This window comes from Leishmania donovani, chromosome 2 (assembly GCF_000227135.1).
Source record: "Leishmania donovani BPK282A1 complete genome, chromosome 2".
Classification (NCBI taxonomy): domain Eukaryota; phylum Euglenozoa; class Kinetoplastea; order Trypanosomatida; family Trypanosomatidae; genus Leishmania; species Leishmania donovani.
Genome location: NC_018229.1, coordinates 217430 through 235806, shown reverse-complemented (window position 1 = coordinate 235806; position 18377 = coordinate 217430). Strand labels below are relative to the sequence as shown.

The 18377-nt window shown below is 62.8% G+C and overlaps 3 protein-coding genes across 3 annotated transcripts; all 3 read left to right on the top strand.

The window, feature by feature from the left end:
• Nucleotides 1-5114: 5114 nt before the first annotated feature.
• Nucleotides 5115-11444, top strand: LDBPK_020490 (hypothetical protein, conserved; the record flags this gene model as incomplete). The annotated part of the gene is made up of 1 exon (XM_003857896.1): nt 5115-11444. One exon carries the CDS (start codon nt 5115-5117, stop codon nt 11442-11444), a length of 6330 nt encoding a protein of 2109 aa, XP_003857944.1.
• A 1616-nt stretch (nt 11445-13060) lies between these two features.
• On the top strand, nt 13061-13573 carry LDBPK_020480 (hypothetical protein, conserved; the record flags this gene model as incomplete). The annotated part of the gene is made up of 1 exon (XM_003857895.1): nt 13061-13573. The coding sequence occupies one exon, from the start codon at nt 13061-13063 to the stop codon at nt 13571-13573; it is 513 nt and encodes a 170-aa protein (XP_003857943.1).
• A 1353-nt stretch (nt 13574-14926) lies between these two features.
• LDBPK_020470 (hypothetical protein, conserved) lies at nt 14927-17776 on the top strand (the record flags this gene model as incomplete). The annotated part of the gene is made up of 1 exon (XM_003857894.1): nt 14927-17776. The coding sequence occupies one exon, from the start codon at nt 14927-14929 to the stop codon at nt 17774-17776; it is 2850 nt and encodes a 949-aa protein (XP_003857942.1).
• Nucleotides 17777-18377: the final 601 nt, after the last annotated feature.

The window sequence follows — 18377 nt, the reverse complement described above, 5'->3', positions numbered from 1 at the left end:
CCCGGCCCCCCCCCCCCCCCTCGCTCCTCATCTCTCTCACCTCCTGTTCTGTTGTTGTTGTTTCTGTTCCCGGTCTTTTACTCAACTTGAACGTCTCTGTACAGCCTCCCTCCCTTCCCTCCCCCCATGACGCACATGCACACGACCTGCTTTGCCATGTGTCATGCTGTTCGCCGTATAGCGGCTCCCCGTTGCTGTTGTGCCGCTGTCTCACGCTGTTGGCGACCCTGCGCGTGTATATATACACACATACATACATATGTATACACACGTACACACGCGCGCGTATGTCTGTGTGTGCGTGTCGATGCCGAGATATTTCGCGAGAGGTGGATGAGGGCGCGCTGTTGTCGGTGTGGTGACGGCGTGTGCGGAGCAAGGTTCCCTTTCTTGGCCACACACGCAGACAGACCTGCGCCTTCTTTCGCTTCTCTTGTCACCGCGGGCTGTGTTGACATCGCTGTTAGGTCGGCGACTAGTTGAGCAGGACGAACGATGTACATTACGCCGCCGACACCGCCACCGCCCCTCAGCCAAACAAGCGAAAACGCTGCGCCGTCCTTTCACATATAACATCTCTCTCTCGCTCTCCCTCCCTCTGCTCCTGATGGCACACACGCACACACACGCACACATGCACAGGGGTACAGATACACGTACGTCTCCAGGTCGAGTCTGAAGATGCAGACACGAAAACAGAGGTATCGTAGTGGAAGCGCTGGCTGCGTATGCATCGGCGCCGCTCACTCCCTCGCTCTCTTCGTCTGCCGCTCTTTCTGTGTGTCTGCGCGTGTGAAGTCGTGTGTGCAGAAAAGGAAAAGGGGGGACGGAGGCGGGGGATCGTTGCAGGGATCGGTGCAGCGGTATGTATGTTTTTGTGGTTTCCGATTTCTCTCGCTTCTCGCTTGCCATTTTTCGCTGCCTCCGCTGGTGTGGCTTCTCCTTTCCTTACTTGGACGTCTTCCGTGTCCCCTCCACTCCCCCTTCTTTCTCCATCTGTGATTCTCTCGCTCCATGTCTGTGATCCACATCCAACAACAACAGCTGTATATGCGCACACTTGCGTCAAGCGGCATAAGAAACGCACGCATCTCCGTGAGAGGCGGACCTGCTGCGTTCTAGTGGGGTCGCACGTGCTTCCGCTGATTTCGTGTGGCCTACGAATACCTCTTTCAAGCCGCCGCTCCGTGGTGACCTAGCGCCAAGACAGAGAAGGGCAGGAGGATGTGTGTGTGTGTGTGTAGCGCGCCTAGGAGCACACACGGTCGGGGGTGGAGTAGCGACGCGCGACTGGTGCCGCTTTTCAGTTCTTTCCGCATGCCTGGCGTCTTGCCACACCCCTCTCTCTCATCGTGGCGCCTATCGGCGTATACGCGGCTGCTACATTCTTCTGCCTGTCTCTTTCTCTATGCCTCTTCCTACCTTGACAGCTAACAACACGCATGCACACACCTTACGCACGTTCGCGCGGACTTCGATGCCGTGCGCCACCTCCCTTTGGGAGGGGAGGGGCTCATCCCTCTTCCCAATTCGCTGGGCCTGGGAGGCGCAGTAGTGACGCAACACAGGAATGAAGGTGTCGCCGAACGTTTTCCTGCGGCGTCATCTGCTGAGCCTCCCCGTCCCGGCGGGGCAGCGCGTTCCCCGGAAGCGTGTGCGGGGGAAAAGTTGCACACCAATCGTGAAGATGACGTTGCGCGCCTTCAGCACCTTCGCTAATGCCTCCCGCCGAGCTCCAGCAAAGATGGCCAGCTCAGGCGCAACAAATACATCGAGCGGCGCCCTGTGGCGCCCACACTGTTCCCCGCGGCAGAATAAATTGAGAAGAGGGAGGGAGGGAGGGAGGGGGGGGGGGCTCCGAAACGCGATACCGTCAGCTTTACAGAATTAGGCACGCAGGTGCCGTTGCCATGGTACCTGCAGGGTCAAGTGCAGCATAGACGGACTTGCATACGCCCTTCAAAGGCAACACAGACCCGCATGGCGTAGTGCGTTCGCTTTCGCAGGCCTACAAGCTCACACGCCGCGCGAGCAACCCCTGATCGAACCACATCGGGGACTGCGAGGGCTGTGGAAGAGCCCGAAGAGAAGAAGCGCTGCCACCGACTGTGTCCGAGGTGCGTTGCCATTCGGTGTGTTCTGGTTCATTGCTGAACCGCAGTAGACGGGCAGGTCGGCTCACTTCAGTGTCCTGCGAGCAGGGGGTGGGCGAGTGGGGAGAGTGGCGGAAGGGTGCGGGGATGACGCTTCGTCAGAGGGCCGTGCATGGGTTGGCGTGTTCATCATTCGACCTGTATGCAGACACGCCCACTGCAGGCTCATGATGGTGCCAGTGGCTTTCTACAGCTTGAATCCTCTCTTACTGAAGCAGACCACGCCGCAGGAGCAACGACAACAAGCTGACGAGGTTTACACAGAGGCGCCGACCATCTACGCACGGTTGCGGGCGCCCCCGGACATCACCACCAGCTCCACGGGGAATGCATGCCTCACCTACCCTATTGCCCCCCTCCCCCCCCCCCCAAAGCGCGCGTGCAGAGGCGCGGCGGCAGCTCGGCTTATGTGGTGTGAATGTGGAGGGCACACCCGCCGCCCCATCAGTAGCGGGGGTGCAGTCCTCTCGACACACTGGATGACGCAAAATGGCACTGCTGCTAGGCCGCCGGTATTCCCACCATTCAGGGGAGACGGAGATCCCCGCTGGCGCGCACGACTGCGTATAATGCAGTGCTCTTTTCCCGCCTCTGTCGCCGTTCTGCTAACACATCCCTAAGTCTCTCTCTCTCCCTGTGTCTTCGATGCCATGCCACATATACCGTGCCCGCTGGTGGGCCGCTATCACCCACAGCCTCATCCTACATACGAAAGTACTCATCGCTGTGCACGCACACAGCGGACCGTCCCTCCCCTCCACCAGATCGACGCGAGAGAGGGAGTGCAATACAGTGGATGCTATGCAGGTACACACACACACACGCACGGAGGACGGTGCATCAAGCTGACCCCCTCCACCCCTCCTCCTTACTCGTATCTCTCTCTCCAACTTTGAGGAGCGTGTCCAAATCTATAAATGCATGCGTGTGCGTGTGTGTGTGTGTGCCGGATGCCGAGTCCTCTCGCCCGTTCGCAAAACAAAGTCGTTTGCCACGATACGTGCGTGCATCGGCTTGTCGCCACCCCGTGAACAGGCAAGCGGGCCACAAAACGGCACGACGATGCTCACCAGTGCCGTCACCACCTTGTGCGTATCGAAGGTCCATCTTCTTTCTCCTCTCAACACCCTACTTTCGCCTTCGAACCTTCCTGCGCCTTCTTCCATATGCGCGCACTACCAACGACGCAATCACGTCCTTGGTACGCACTTCTACACCGACACGCACAAAACACGTGTGTGCCCACACGCGCACACGAAGACTTCGCAGATGCTCATCACTTCACCCTCCCTCGCGCGCGCTCATTTTCTGTTTTTCCCTGTTACCACCCCCACCCCCACCTCTCCCTTCCTTCCTCTCCCAACACACGAAGGCAGCGCACGCACAACTGTGCCCCTGTACGCACGTGTGCGTCGTGTGTGTGTGTGCGAGATAGATAGAGAGCGATTTCAGCGAGTGTGCGAATAGGGTGCGCGTGCATGTCGACGCGCATCCCTGCCTGACACCCCTTAATCTCGGCGCATACACACACACACACACACACACACACACACCTATCACTGCTGCCCCCCTCCTCTTTTTCGGGTGGTCATCTCCCATCTGCCGCATCCAGGAAGCGTTTTTCTGCTTTTGCCTTGCTTCCTTTCACTCGCGTTACGCGTCCCTCATTCCCCCCTTTTTTTCGTTGTGTCGTCGAGCGACGGCGTAGACACTCTGATTTCCCCCTCTCCCCCCTCTTGTGCACGCGGGGGTAAGACCAGCCACGAACAAAAAAGACGGAAGCAAGCGGGCGGCCATCCCACCTCCGCGACGGCCTCACGGCAACAAGAGAGTGCGACATCGAGAAGAGCGAGGAGGGGCTAAAAAACAAAACAAGAAGGTACACACACACACACTCAGTTCCTCTCCGTGCACTCTGCCTTATCATTGGCTCTCTTCCGCTCTCCCTCTCCGTCCTCACTCACGCTGCAGCGCGCGCAGGCAGGCAGACAGGCGTGCGTGCGTGTGTGTGTGTGTGTAGGGGACTCTTGTTCTCGTCCTCGTTTTGCTTTGCCTAAGCGCACTGGCAACTCTTCTGCTTCTCGGCCTCCCCTTACCTCCCGCCTTAACAAAATATCTTTTCCCCTCTGTTTATGCTGAACGAACTCACGCACCGACACCCCCCCCCCCGCACCGAGGCCAGCGTCACGCTCGAACTCGTACGCGCCTTCGTTTACTTGTGTGCCCTTCTCAGAGAAAGCGAAGAGTGTCCGTGCTTTTGTGTGTGCGTGTGTGCTCCTCCATTTTTTTTTTCCTTCCTTTGGTGCCTGCCTGCACATCCAGCCCCCTCCCGGCCCTTCCACCACCCCTCCCTCCGTTTTCGCTCTCCGTTCTCTCTCTGTCTGTCTGCGTGTGGAGCTGAATCCCTCCGGTTCTTCGATCCTTCCGCTCGTTGACGTGTGCCCCGCGTGGGCACCTGCTTCGCGTGTCTTTCACTTTTTTTTTCTGAAGCCTCGCCACTCGCCACTCCTTCTGGTTGGTTCTCGTGCCCTCGACAAGGCTTCGCGTCTCTGATATCTCCACTCTCTTCCTTCTTTGTTTGTGCGTGTCTGTGTGTGTGTGTGCCGGGCTCCCGCCCTCCCCCTGGCTGCACTCTTGCTTTAAAAGCCGTTTCCTTCCTCCCCTCCCGCCGGTGCTTGCTGTTCCGTATACACAGACATAACCACAGCGAGGCCCTCTTGGTTTCCTGCTGAGCTGTCCATTCCCTTTCTCTGTGCCGCTCATTGCTTGTCCTCTTGTGGTGCTGCCCTTGAAAGGGTCATAGACGACAGCACGCACATCACACGTGTATCTGCTCCGGCTGCGGCTGCCCTCTCTCTACATCTTTCGTTGACTTGGGGACAAGGCGCGTTGGGGTGGCGCAGGCCTCTCTGCCGATTCCGAGCTGTACCGCAGCGGGGCAGAGGCACCACGTCTTCTCCCATGCAGTCACTGACCTCATCCGGCGTGATTGGCCGCTCGATGTCGGCCAGGAAGACCCCTGCCCCCATTTCACTGCGAGAAGACGTGGGCAGCCTCCGTGCTGGTGGCGCGCGCACGAGTGCGGCAAGGGAAGGACCAGGCAGCACTGCGCGGCCTGCTTCAGCCAGAACAGCTTCTCTGACCACGTTGGGTAAGGCTGCGGCCAGAGCGGCGGTTGGTAATGAGGCAAGCGGTTTCTGCCGGAGCTCATCACGCGGCAGCGGCAGTGCGGGTCGATGCAGCCCGCAACGGTTTGGACACGGCGTTGGTGAGCAGCAAGTCCGCCCTCGCTCGACGGTCACGCTGGACTCACCGAATCAGCACCTCTCTCCCGCTCCACACGAGTCTTTGGGAGGAGTATCGACCACCGCCGCTCCACCAACGTCAAGCGACGCCCGCACAGGCGCGTTCCCGGCGACTCGTGAAGCGCCCAAGCGATCAAAGGTACAAATTCGGAGCATTCGCGTGCGCAGTGCGCCCGATGAGCCATCAGGGCCGACGCGGCCCGTTGCCGGCAGGGACACCGCACCACCGCACCAGCAATGCCAACTTTCGAAGTCTGCCGAAGCGACCACCGCGTCGGCGCCTGCGCGCATCTTTTCCGCCGCGGCGACGATTACGTCGAGCCCGCCAGCACACACAAGCACGACCAGCTCCGCAGTGTCCATACCACGCTCTCGCACTGCTCGCACCTCGGCCTCCTTGGAGGCATTTTTGCTGAGCTTCCAGAACTGCCTCCACAGACAAGAGATTTTGTTTCAGCGTGTCGACACCGCAGTCGCCCAACTCGAGAGTGCGTGCGTCAACGCCTGCGGTGCGACGGTTTCCCCGCCTTCCTCGGCCCCGACAGCACCGGCCCCGACAGCACCGGCCCCGACAGCACCGGCCCCGACAGCACCGGCCCAGACAGCCTCTCTTTGGGGCAGCGGCTCGCGGCCGCAGTACGTGTTACCATCGCACATATCTTCCTGCCCCCCCGCGGCGGCCGCGGCCGGTGCGTCGCCGACGCGACCTAACAAGACTGTAACCTTTCCAGGTGCTGTTACCGGAGCAAGGCGCAGCGACGGCGCCAATGACATTGCCAGCTCTAACATGCACACGGACGGCGCGCCGGTGCTCTCTGTCTCTTCCTCCCAGCAGGAGCTGCCGGTCACCGACGCTTCTCACCACGCGCAGCGGCATCCGCCGAGCCAGAGCACGGGGTCTTCGACTCTTTCACTGTCCGTTGTCGTGATGCAGCCCGCGTTGGAGCGCGTGGGCGGCAACGACGGCGGGTCGCCGATGGTGTGTGCCTTCGCTCAAGGCCTCCTATCCCCGCCCCAGCAGACGTCGCCGCTCCTCACGTTGCCGACCTACGTTCGGCTTGACGGCGCGGCACTGACACCGACCTCGGCGGCGCCAACTAGGCTCTCTCATCCACACCCCCTGTTTCCTTGCTCGATGCCGGGGACACCGCTGTCGCCGGCTCGGTTGGCCACCACGCAGCAGCAACTCCCCACGAGCAACACCGGGTGCACAGGCAGCCTGCCACTGAACACAAAGGTGACGTCTCTGGTGACCGAATCCCCGCCCATCTCCGGCAGCGGAGGGGCACTGGGCAGGCAGCAATACCCAGCGGCGGACGCGGAGATCATCGCAGGTGACCCAGTCACGGAAGCCCCTATGCTGCCCGCGCCTGCCGAAGGAACGGATGCACACGAGGCAGCCGCGCCGTGTGGCGTGGCGAGCACTGCCGCGGAGAACACCGCACCTGAGGATGCGGAGGAGAGCGCCGGGGGTAGACGAAAAGGCGCTGCTGCGACCGAGTCGTCCAGTGACGAGAGCGCCTCCGCTTCTCCGATTGTGCACAGTGCGCAGATGCCCTACCTCACCACCACCATTTCTGGCGCAGACCAGAGCTTTAACAGCGGCTGCGGCGGCGCAGGGAGCGATGGCGTGCCGACGTGGTCCAGCGCCCCGCCTGGGCACGCGAAGATCGGAAACCTTCGCATCGGCGGCATTCCCGACTCCTCCGTGATAAGCGTCTTCAGCGAGAGCGCGGACAGCGTGTCGCTCTCGCCCCTCTCGCGCCCGCCGTCGATTTGGGTAGGTAGCCCGAGGACGCGAAGCAATCTCGGTCCGACGTCGCCGCATCAAGCGCAGCTGTCGCTGCAACAGCACTCCTCGCTTGGCGGTAGCAGCATCAGCACAGCATGGATTTCACCCCGCCGTGTGCCGAACAGCCACAACAGCCGCAGCAGCAGCAACGCCGCTGGGGCGACGCAGGCATCGGCGAACCGGTCCCCCCGCACAGTGGCCGCGTTGGAGAACCCGCGACACGCGTCGACGGCGGTGAACTCCGCCAGCTCTCTACCGTCGATGAGTCAACAGCAACCGCAGCAGCGCAGCTCAGGGGACCTGCTCTCGCCCTTGTCCGGGCAGTGGCTGTTGTCGCCCTCCCCGACACCAACAGTTTCGCGGCGTGCGAGTGGCGTGGCGCACCGCAGTAGCGTCCAGATGACCTCTGTCAACTTGTCAGGCAGCGGCACCCAGAACATCGGCGGCAACAACAGCAGCGGCAACGCTGGTGGGCTGGCAACGGTGATGTCATCCGCTACAGTGGAGGGGAACGTCGTCTCCAGCCTTTCCTCAACGTCTCCTCTGGTGCCGCCGTGCTTTCCTGACAGCGGCGGCGTTGTCACGGGTGCGACTCAAGCAGTGACGTCGCCGATAACCGCCTGTCGCCAACTCACCCTATCGTCATCGCCGTCGGCTGAGGAAGCCGATCGCGATGACTCCTTTCAGGAAACCTCGCTGCGGTCGCCCATTGGCCTGGCCGAGGAGGCGGACGACGAAGACGCGCAGCAGCTGCAACAGCTGGCAAACCGCTACGCCCCGCCACCGCCACCACCGTCGTTGACAGAGTTGCAGCAGCAGCAGAACCAGCGCCGTCGCTGGAGTGCGCCACCAGTGCCCACCATGAGACGTCCTCCCATGGCACCTCTGCGTCATCCCGACGCTGCCTGCCCGGCAGCGCTTCGGAATGAGGAGGAGCGGCTGCGCAGCTCCACGCCACCGGTTGCGAGGCCAGAGCAGTGGCTGTCGTTTGAGCAGCAGCACGAGCGGCTGCACCTGCCCGAGTGCTGGCGTGATAGCGAGGTGATCGTCGTCGACCATGTGGAGAAGGACAGGGAACGTGATTCCGAGGAGGCAGAGCGGCTGCTAGAGCTGGAGGAGGAGCTGCTGAGAGAGCTGCGGCAAAACCAGTCAGACCGGATGGACGGCGACGGTCTACTTCGGCGGGGCCGGCGACGGGGAAGTCGGCACAGGCACTTGATGGCAGCCGCCAACGCCGCCGGCGAGACGATAGACGAGGAGGAGCTTGATTGGGGCGATGACTCAGCCGATGGGGCCGCGGCGGACGCTGCCTACGAAGCACGCCTGGCGCGCTACGGCAGAGCGATGTTGCTGCACCGACGCGGCCGCTCTAGCGCCTCGCTGCACCGCGACGGCGGCGAGGGGTGCTCGTGCGGCAGCTGCCCATCTGCCACGAGCTGGTGTTGCCGGCGCCGACCCGTTAGCGGAGGAGACCGGCAGGGCTTCCCCTCTGACGCCATCGCCTCGTTGAGAGGGGCGCCCAGCGGTGAGAGCACCACCCTCCCAGCTGCCACGGGCGCTCCTTCAGGCTCGCCCGTGCTGCCCATACGCAATTTCAGCCGTCGCCACTCAGCCCCGGCGACCATCTGGGGCGCCGACCACGGGACAGGGTGGCGTGACCTGCAGGCACGTTTTGAAGAGCTCATCAGTATTCAGCAGCGCAGTCGCGGAAGTGAGCGGGATGGCGCCGATGGCACAACTCTTGACGAGCAGTCGTTATCCACACTGGCGAACAACACGGCCTCCAGTCCCATGAAAGAAGGTCTCGCCAGCGGTATATCACGTCGCCGTCGCAGCCGCAGCTTTAGCCACGAAGTCACCGCCTGCCCGCCAGATGCGGTGGACAGGCGGGCACAGAGCGCCTCTCCTCCGACGAGCGACCTCAGCAGTTCCTACCGCGACAACATGCCGCATGACGGCGACGGGAACAGTGGTTTGCCTGCTCCATCTCCGCACGCTGCTGCTGCGGCACCGACGCCGCTCGAGCGGACACACACCCACCCGGGCTCAAGCGGCTACCGCCGCGTCCAGTGGGGGAGGGAAGCTGAAGCCGATGCGGCGCCGTCGCCGCCCTCGCAGGCACCCGAAAAGCAGCGCATCTCTTCCGCCGCTCTCTCTCCATACTCATCCACTCCTCCGTCGCCGTCAGAGCAGGACGGCACGCTAGGGCAGTCGAGCCGCGCCCGCGTGTCGGCTGTCTGCAAGAATCCGCCCGCGTTTCTCACGTCTCCGAGGCACCCGTCCCTGACGGTGAACGCGGCCCACACAGCGAGCACGAGGGACTCTGCCGAGACACACAAGGAGGCCGCCGCGTACGACAGTGACGTGGAAGAAGACGAAAGGGATCCGAAGAGCGCCGTGGCCGCGCGCACGCCTGTGGCGTCAACCGCGCGGCGGACACCGAGGCTGGAATTCATGCGCCCTTCCCGCACGGCGTCATCGATGGGCATACTGGGCCGGCCGCGACGCACCATGGGGCTGCACAGCGCGCCGGGAAAGGGGCGCCAAAACACGAAAGCCGCCCAGGCGGGTCGCGCCGACGGCGAGTCCAAGACGGGTGCCACGCCGTCAACAACCCGCAGGCTATCCGCGAGGCAGAAGCCGCAGGCGGCAGCGGCGTCTGCTGTGACGGCCGCCAGCGGAAGGCGTGGCAACACTGCGGCTTTGAGGTCTGGTAGCTGCGGCTCTGCCAGAGGCTCGAGCAGTGTCGGCAGCGGCGGAGGGCGCGCTACTCGCTGCAGCGGCGCGAACCGTGCTTCTCTCGACACCACGGCCACCGCTTCCATCGTCCCTACGAAGGAGACAGATGACGAGGCACCGACGGCCGCGACGGAGTCGAACAGCCACGGCACCACTCGCGCCGACACGGGGACAACGATGTCAGCGTCGCACCCATCTGACCATGCGCTCGATGGCGGCGAGCTTGTAGAGCCGCTCTCGGCGGTGTTTGTGGTCGCTGCCGCCGCCGCGCCAGCCGCCGCGCCGTCGCCGCCAACGACCACGCAGAAAAGCGCGCGGGACAGCGGCACGCAGCGCGGACGACTGCGAGACAGCAAGGCCAGCTCCAGCCGGGACGCTGACAAGGACCACGACGCCCACGACGCTTCCCTCTCGTCGCCTCCACAGCATCGGCACCGCAGACACGCTGGGGCAGAGGGTGAGACAGCCGTTTCGGCCCGCCCGCCGCACAAGGCAAGTACACGGCATGCACCGGGGCTTCCAGAAAACGAAGCGAGGCATCCGGACGGCGGTGCCGCAGCAGGAACGACCGCGTTGGAGGGCGCTGACTCGCGCGCGCTGCTGCGACGACTTGCCCAGCAGAAAGACCGCACCCGGGCCATTGAAGAGCGCCTGCGATTCGGCGTCAACAGCACCGCCTTGGCGAACCCTAATAGCGGCAGCCACAGTGCCCGCAGCGGCTGCGGCAGCGGTTTCGTGTGGAGTGACGGGCACATCACAGGCAGATGGGGACTGGAGTCGGAGAGCTGCACGCCGACGTGCGGCGCCGCGCGGGCGTGCATGGCTGCCGACCTTGCTCGCCAGGACTTCAGCACACCGTCGAACATGTACTCGGTGAGTGGAGCCACCGGAGACGCCACCTTGGACACTCCTGCGACTCGCGTCAGCACGGCTCGGCACGGCGGCGGTGCCGCGGCAGACGCCCCCCACGTGACGGTGGTCGACCCTGCTGAAGCCACGGCTGTTTACGGTGTGCACGCCGTTCATTCCGGCGCAGGTGCCGGCGCGGCCGCAGCCGCACAGCAGACCTCATCAAATCCACGCCGGCGCCGCGTCGATCTGCGCTCGCGCCTGGTGTCGAAGCTAACTGCCGTCTCGTCGTCTCTGTCAGCGAGCCCCGCGAAGCGGCACAAGGGCTGCACTGCAACCATCACAACGGCCACCAACGCCACCGCTGCTGCAACGGCGGCCTCTACCCAAAGTTTCCGCCGCGCCGAGAGCGCCTACAGTATACGCTCTCGCTCCCCCACGTACGTCAACATAATGCACCATGCGGGCTACGGCGATCGCCGCCGGCACAGCATCAGCGGCGACGTGCTGCTACCCACTACGTTATCCATGCCCGAGCGCCAGCTGCGTTCTTCGCGGGCGCCGGTGGCCAGTCAGCTGATCGACTGGGCTCGGGGAGGCGAATAAGACGGCGTGTGCCGAGGAGGGGGAGGGGGCATATATTCCATGTATGCGACGGCTGCTCCTCCTCTTCTCTGTGCACGTATGGCTGCTTGCGAGTGCTGCGCGTTTCTGCCTTGCGCTCCGTCCGCTGGTTGGCCGTGACGCCGTTGCTCAAGTCGTCTGTGGCCCTCTTTCTTCTTTCTTGTTTGCCTTCTAGTATGCCAGGCCTTTGTACGTGCTTGTGTCTTCAATGGTGGGGCGGCTCCCTAACCACTCCCTCGTGAGAGCGCCGCCGCCGCCGCCGCCCCACCCCTCCTCCCCTCTCTCTACCTCGCCTTCCATTTCTCACACTCTCTCGTGACGCCTGCTCCGCTGGGCCATCCGTTTCACCCGCCGCGGCCGCTGCACCGTTGCCGTTCCTCAGCCAAACCCTCTCTGCCACAATGTGCCCAGTGGGCTCTTCCACCGCACCACACCCTCAGAGAGAGAGAGAGAGGCGAGCGACGTGCATGTTTTGTGTGTGGGTGCGCGTGCTGGTCTGCGGGCACGTTGCGTGGCGCCCAAGCCCTTCACCAACCGTGCGTGGTTCCGCCAGCGACGGCTTTACCGCACGGACAGCGGCGAGAGCAGGGCAGAGCCGAGAATAGAGACCTGCAGTGGAGGCGAGGCTGTCGTAGAATTCAATTTCAGACGTGTCTTTCCCCTCACCAACCCCTCTTTTTCCGCACAGGCGAAGTGACGCAGGCGCTGGCGGCACGTCGTTTGTGTGTGTGTGTGTGCACCGACACGCACGTGCACGCGTGCGCGCCTAGCCAGCACGCCGCTTCCCACAGCAGAGCAGACTCCGATGTTCGAACTATTCAACAGCAACACCAAGAACAATAAAGGAGGAGGCACCGAGTAGAAGGCAAAGAAAGGAGCGAGGGGATAGGGGGAAGAGGGGGGGCCTTCGCGATGGATGCGTGGCGCCTTGACTAACCCTGGAACAGGCATGCCTCTCTTTCTCCATCCGTGCGTCCGTCCTGCTGCGCATGCATGTGCACATGCACGACTGCGAAGGTGCATATGTTTGTGTCTGGTGGGTGGCGAGTGTGTGTGTGTGTGTGTGTGTGTGTGTGCATCCCTGCATGTGCGCTCCTCCTCCCACCCCCTCCCTCGGTGGATCGGGGGGCACGATTATCGTGTAGGAGAGCAAGGAGAGCGGGCGGATGATACACGACTCTGTGGAGCCACATCAGACACGACTACCACACTCTCTCCTGCCTCCCTCCACACAGCACCCTTCACAGGTTCGCGCTGATCTCTCCCCCCTCCTATCTTGGAATTTGCCTTACGTCTGTGATATTCGCATCAGCAGCAGCGGTTGCCCTCCCCCTGACAACGACGACAACGTTCATCGTGTCGAAAGCGCTCATCATTCCCGAACTACTGCACGAAACCCCGCTTCTCACTTCCTCACCTACTGGCGCGGGCACAAACCTGCAGCCGCTGAGAGTTGGTGAGCTAAGCCACTCCCCTTCTCCCGAGTACACCGCAGCTGCGTATACATAACGGAGAGTACCACACGTTTCGCCTACCCCTGCTAACATCCGATCAGCCTCTCTCTCTCTACTCAATTTTTTTTTTAGCTTCTTCTCAAGATGCTCCGTCCGTCAGTGCGCATGACCACGCGAGCGCAGACGTCGCGCGTCTGCTCCTTTCACGCCGGGCTGGCATCGGTGACTGAGACACCCTTTTCCGCTCTCGCCGGTGGGGCGGTGCGTCCACAGCCCCGCTCCCTTGCTCAGAGCGTTCGCCGCGGTGCGTGTCTGCGAAGAGCTGAGACGGCGACCACCACACGGACTTCCGCGTTCTCTCCGTGCTGCACGTCCACGGCACCACTCTTCACGAATGCGAAGAATTCGTACGCGCGCGGCACAGAAGAGGAGCAGCAGGCGCGTCAGGAGGCTGCGGTCAAGGAGTGGCGCGACTTTCTCGATCAGCCGGTGGACGCGGACGGCGGTAACGCCCCGTCAGCGCGCCATGTCGAGGCCCGCCTGCCAACCATGAAGCAGCTGAACGAAGAGCTGCCCACGGCGGCAGAGCTGGAGAAGGCGCTGCGTGAGGGGAAGATAGATGCGTACGCCACGCAGCCGGACAGGGACGAGGATTAGGGTGCCCGCCGGGCAGCATCAAGGGTGCGTGCCCGTTTCTCTGCCTCTTACTTGTCGCGCACCCACGTCCGAACACGTGTGCAAACAACCGCCTGCTCTCATCCGCCCTTCCTGTTTCCCTCGCCGCCGCTGCCGCTGCTGCTGCTGCTTGCTTGCTTGCTTGATCTTGCGGTCTTGCGTACTCACGCACATGCACTCTACATGCGTCGCCGCTTGATACGAAGGGCTGCACTCTTCTCTCCGTCCTTCGGAACATGCATACATATATATTCATTGGATACCCTTCTGTGCATGTATATATATATATATGTGCATGTGTGTCTGCCTCTGTCAGTGGCGTCACATGAACGACGGCGGGCCTGAGTGTCGTCGCTGTCTTCATGTGGGGTGCATGTCTTGGAAAAGGTGTATGTGTGTGTGTGTGGATGGGTAGGTGTGCGCTCTGGGGAAGATCGCGCGGCGTGGAGACGATCCAGTCGTGCATGACGGGGTCACAAAGACCACCGCCACCACCTGCTCTCCTCTTGTCCACAGACGCTCTGAATGCGGACGGGTCTCTGTCTCTCTCTTAATTTGCACGGATACACAAGCAGGCAGACAGACCCGTGCAGGGCGAGACGCACAGACTCGTTATTTGTTTCCGTGTCACTGCTGCACGAGGCTGCGCATCTCACCTCTCGTTTCCCTTCCTGCTGTTTGCGTCCTGTTGAGACGCTCCGTCCACTTCTTCCGATCCGCCTCTGCGTGGGTGTGCGTGCTGTTTGCTGCCGTGCACAGACACGCACACACCCGTGCAGAGGCCCTCCACGGCCCGCATGCGTGCGTGATGAGCTGTTTTGGCTCCTGCTTCCTTCTCCCTCTGTTTCTGCGCATATGTGGATGTCGCCATCACTCGCCTCGTGACGTGCGTGTCGTGGTAGCGTCTCCCGCACGGAGTCTTTTCCGAAACCCGAGGTGGCGCGGTGATGCTCGCTCGGCAGCTATCACATCACCGCGCGGCCGATCCGCCGTTCGCTTTCGTGAACAGAAACGAGTAAGAGCTATCCAAGCCTCATATCGTCTCCCTTCTCTGCCTATCTGCCTGCAGCGCCATGGCAACACTTCACTGTTCAGCACCCGACTTTGCCAGCAGGCGTGCGTGCTTCGGTGAGCAGGCCCAAACTATAGCACGCATCGTTGCACACATCCTTCCTCTTACGCACATCGACAGGCGCCCTACCACTTGTGTGTGTGTGTGTGTGTCTTTCTCTCTCTCATCGACGGTGCTCCTGCACCTCTGCCCCGCTCTCGCCCGCCCCACGCACACGCGCATACGTCTTCTTCATTTTGAAGAGGCATAGACACCAATGAACCATGCCAGCAGGCTGCGCGAGAGCATCATCAGCGATACAGCAGCCCGTATCGGTAACTCTGGAGGCATCGTCCTCGATGCCTCCGTCACCTGGCGCCGCTGCTGCTGCGGCGTCCGCTGCCACTCGCTCCATCGCCTCGCCAGTCCCACGAAGTCCTGTGCCCAAGCGCCATGAAGCGCGTCAGGACGCTCCGCACCCGCATCGTCCAGTGCAACCGCCGCTTCGAATATCGGCGCTGTCGGCCGCGATACCGCATCTTGGACAACTCCACCACTCTCACCGCCACGGCGACGGCGCCTCTCCGCTGCACGTGCTGTGTGCCTGCGACACCTTCAAGGGCACCCTCCCCTCAGACAAAGTCGGTGAGGCGGTGGAGAAGGGTTACTGGCAGGCCTGGGCCAAGACGCGCAGCTCCGCAACGGCGCAGTCACACGTACTTCCAGCAGTCACGGCGCCGTCGGAGGAGGTGTCGGTGCCATCGCCCACGTCTTCACCGCTGCATCTGGTGGTACCGCCGCTGGCCGCAAGCTTGCTTTCTGCGCAGCACCCTTCTGTCCTCCCAGCAGACGCGGTGCGGTTTCTGCACACCCCAATGAGCGACGGTGGCGCCGGTCTGCTAGACAGCGTCACCTACGCCTCAACGCACGCGAGCATGACGTGGGGCACCATGCCCAACCTGTCACCGTCGGGCGGCGCGTTGCGCCTGCAGCGTGTATATGTTCCAGCGTCCGTCCCGATCACAGGCCCCCTCGGTGCCGCGATCACGACGGACACCGGTGGTGCACGAAGCGCCGCACCAGCTTCCCGCAGGGTGTCCTTCGCCTGTGATGTGGAGAGACGCGTGCTTGTCGTCGAGATGGCAGAGGCGGCTGGGCTGACGCGCATCGCGCGTCCACAAGACCGACACCCAGGCCGCACGACCAGCTACGGTGTAGGTGAGCTTATCCGCTACGCGTTGGCCTACATGGCTGAGGCTGCTCATGTACAAGCGGAGGCAGACGTGGCCTCGAAAACGCCTTCCCTGGACAGCGCGCCGGGTAGCTGCGGGGGTGTGCGCCTGTTCCTGGGCATCGGCGGGAGCTCCACCAACGATGGCGGACTCGGTGCACTGCAGGCGCTGGGGCTGGAGGTCTTTGTGGATGCTGCCCACGCCTGCGCGACGGACTGTGGTCACGACGGTGCCCGACGCGCGCGCGCATCGACGGCGGTGCCAGATGCTCATGCAGCTCCGACTCATGTTGACGACGGCGCGGGGGTGCGCCTCGCGAGACCCTTCCGTGGCGAGGACTTGGCCCACGTCACCCGCGTCTGCATCGGCGCAGAGATGCAGTGCATCTTTCCATACCTGCCTGAAGCAGCGACGCCACCTACCGAGACGGGTACGGGAGGCGATGATGCGCATGCCGCACCACCGCCGCACTCTTCACTGTCGCCTGCGCGCGCGTGCTACATCACGGAGGTGTGCTTGATCTGCGACGTGGACAACACGCTTGTTGGTGCGCGCGGGGCAACGTATGCCTTTGGACCACAGAAGTGCGCCGCGCCACACGCCGCTGCTCCGTTGTCACCTGCCACAGCTGCCGGTACACCTCCTGCTGGAGCGCATGCGGACAGTGCAGGGGTAGAAGCTGCCGAGGATGCGGCGGTCGGCACCGTCACCTCTGCGGCGCAGCAGCAGATGCTGGACTCGCTAGAGGCGGGCATGCGGCACGCTTCCGCACGCATCGTGGCGAGCGTGTGGCGGCCCCTTGCCGCTGCGGATGCGGCTTCGGCGGCCCACGCGCAACATGCCGCGGGGGAGGCTAGGCACATGGCCGTTGGTTCGGATAAGGGAGATAGTGTGGCAGAGGCGGCGGTGCTGGAGGATCTGCTATACCGCCGAGGCGGTGGGGGCGCAGGGGGCATGAGCGGGTTCTTCCGCTATCTGCTGCTGGCGCGCTACGTGCCTGGGGCGGACGTGGTTGGCGGTCTGCTTGGCCTTTATGAGACCCCGCAAGTCGCGCAGCTGCTGAGAAGTGAGGACAGTGTTTCATTAAGGCGGGCTGCGGCAACCGCGGCGGAGAAGCGCGGCGGACAGCGCAGTGATGACGCGCTTCCGGTGCCGGCAGAATGGTCCGCGCACGTTTCTGGACAGCCAACGGCGTTCCCCCTGCGATGCCCGCGCGGATGTCTGTTCCACACCTGCGATGTCGTCGTGTCAGGCGAGGGCTCCTTCGACGAGCAGACAATTCTGTCGCACAAGACGGTGGGCCGGCTGCTGGAGATGTGCACGGTGGCCAACGCATACCGCTTGTGGCACCACTACTGTGACGACGTGGGGGAGGCTGCGGCGGCCTGGAGCGAAAGGCGCGGCTGCCGCTGTATCACCGACGTGGTCGTCGTGTGCGGCCGCTGCGGCTTTGGCGACTACACGCACTTGCAGTCCGCTGCGCTGCAAGCCGTGTGCACGACTCTACTCCCGCTACACATCCCCAATTGCTGCGTGGCGACTGCTGCTGCGACGTCGACGCTTCGGGAAGCAGACGGCGCCAACGCTGATGACACACGCCTGCATATGTATTTGCAGGACTTGATGCAGTCGTCGGCGTTTTGGCGCGCGTGCGGCGAGTCCTCTTCTGCCCCGGAGGACGATCAAGGCTTGAAGTACTTGCTCTCGGCGTACTGTGTGCCGCGTGTGACGGTGCTGCCGCTTACGCCGACGCTGTTCCCTGTGCCGGCGGCGATGCAGCAGCCGTACGCGTGCGTTGTTTCCGCAGTGGCGCACTTACTCGAAGAGTCAGTGAGGCGCGTGACAAGTGCGCAAGAGGCAAGCGTGGATGCGTGTGGCAGGCATGCGCGGAGCTGTCTGTAGTTGCGTGCTGAGACGGGCCCCCTGCCCCCTGTGCCCCTCTTCCTCCCGTGCCGTCCGTTGCCAGCGATAAGTGCGCTTCCCTGTTTTCCTCATGTGCCCCATCGACTCGGTGTCTCTCTATCTCTGTATGTCTCACGGCCTTACTACCCGAAGAGAATCGATGGCGCTTGCGCGGATGTCGTCACACCGTGTGTGTGTGTCTTGGACGCTGATCCTCCATTCTTCTCGTCTCTCTCTTCCTCCACGCGTCCACCGGACCGTGTCAAGAGACGGACGGATGGACATACACGCATACACATGCGTACGCATGACAGTGCAACACGACACAGGCGCGGGCGCGGACGCATAGGGTGTGTGTGCAGCTGTCTATGTCGATGTGCACACACATATATATGTATGCTGATACTGTATACATGGCGGCACGACACAGACGCACAGACACAGACACAGACCGACGCCCTGAAAGAGACACAGGCGGGTGAAGTGCATTGTGATCACACACACGCACACACACGCACACACGCACACACACGCACACACACGCACACACACGCACACACACGCACACACACGCACACACACGCACGACACACGCACACAC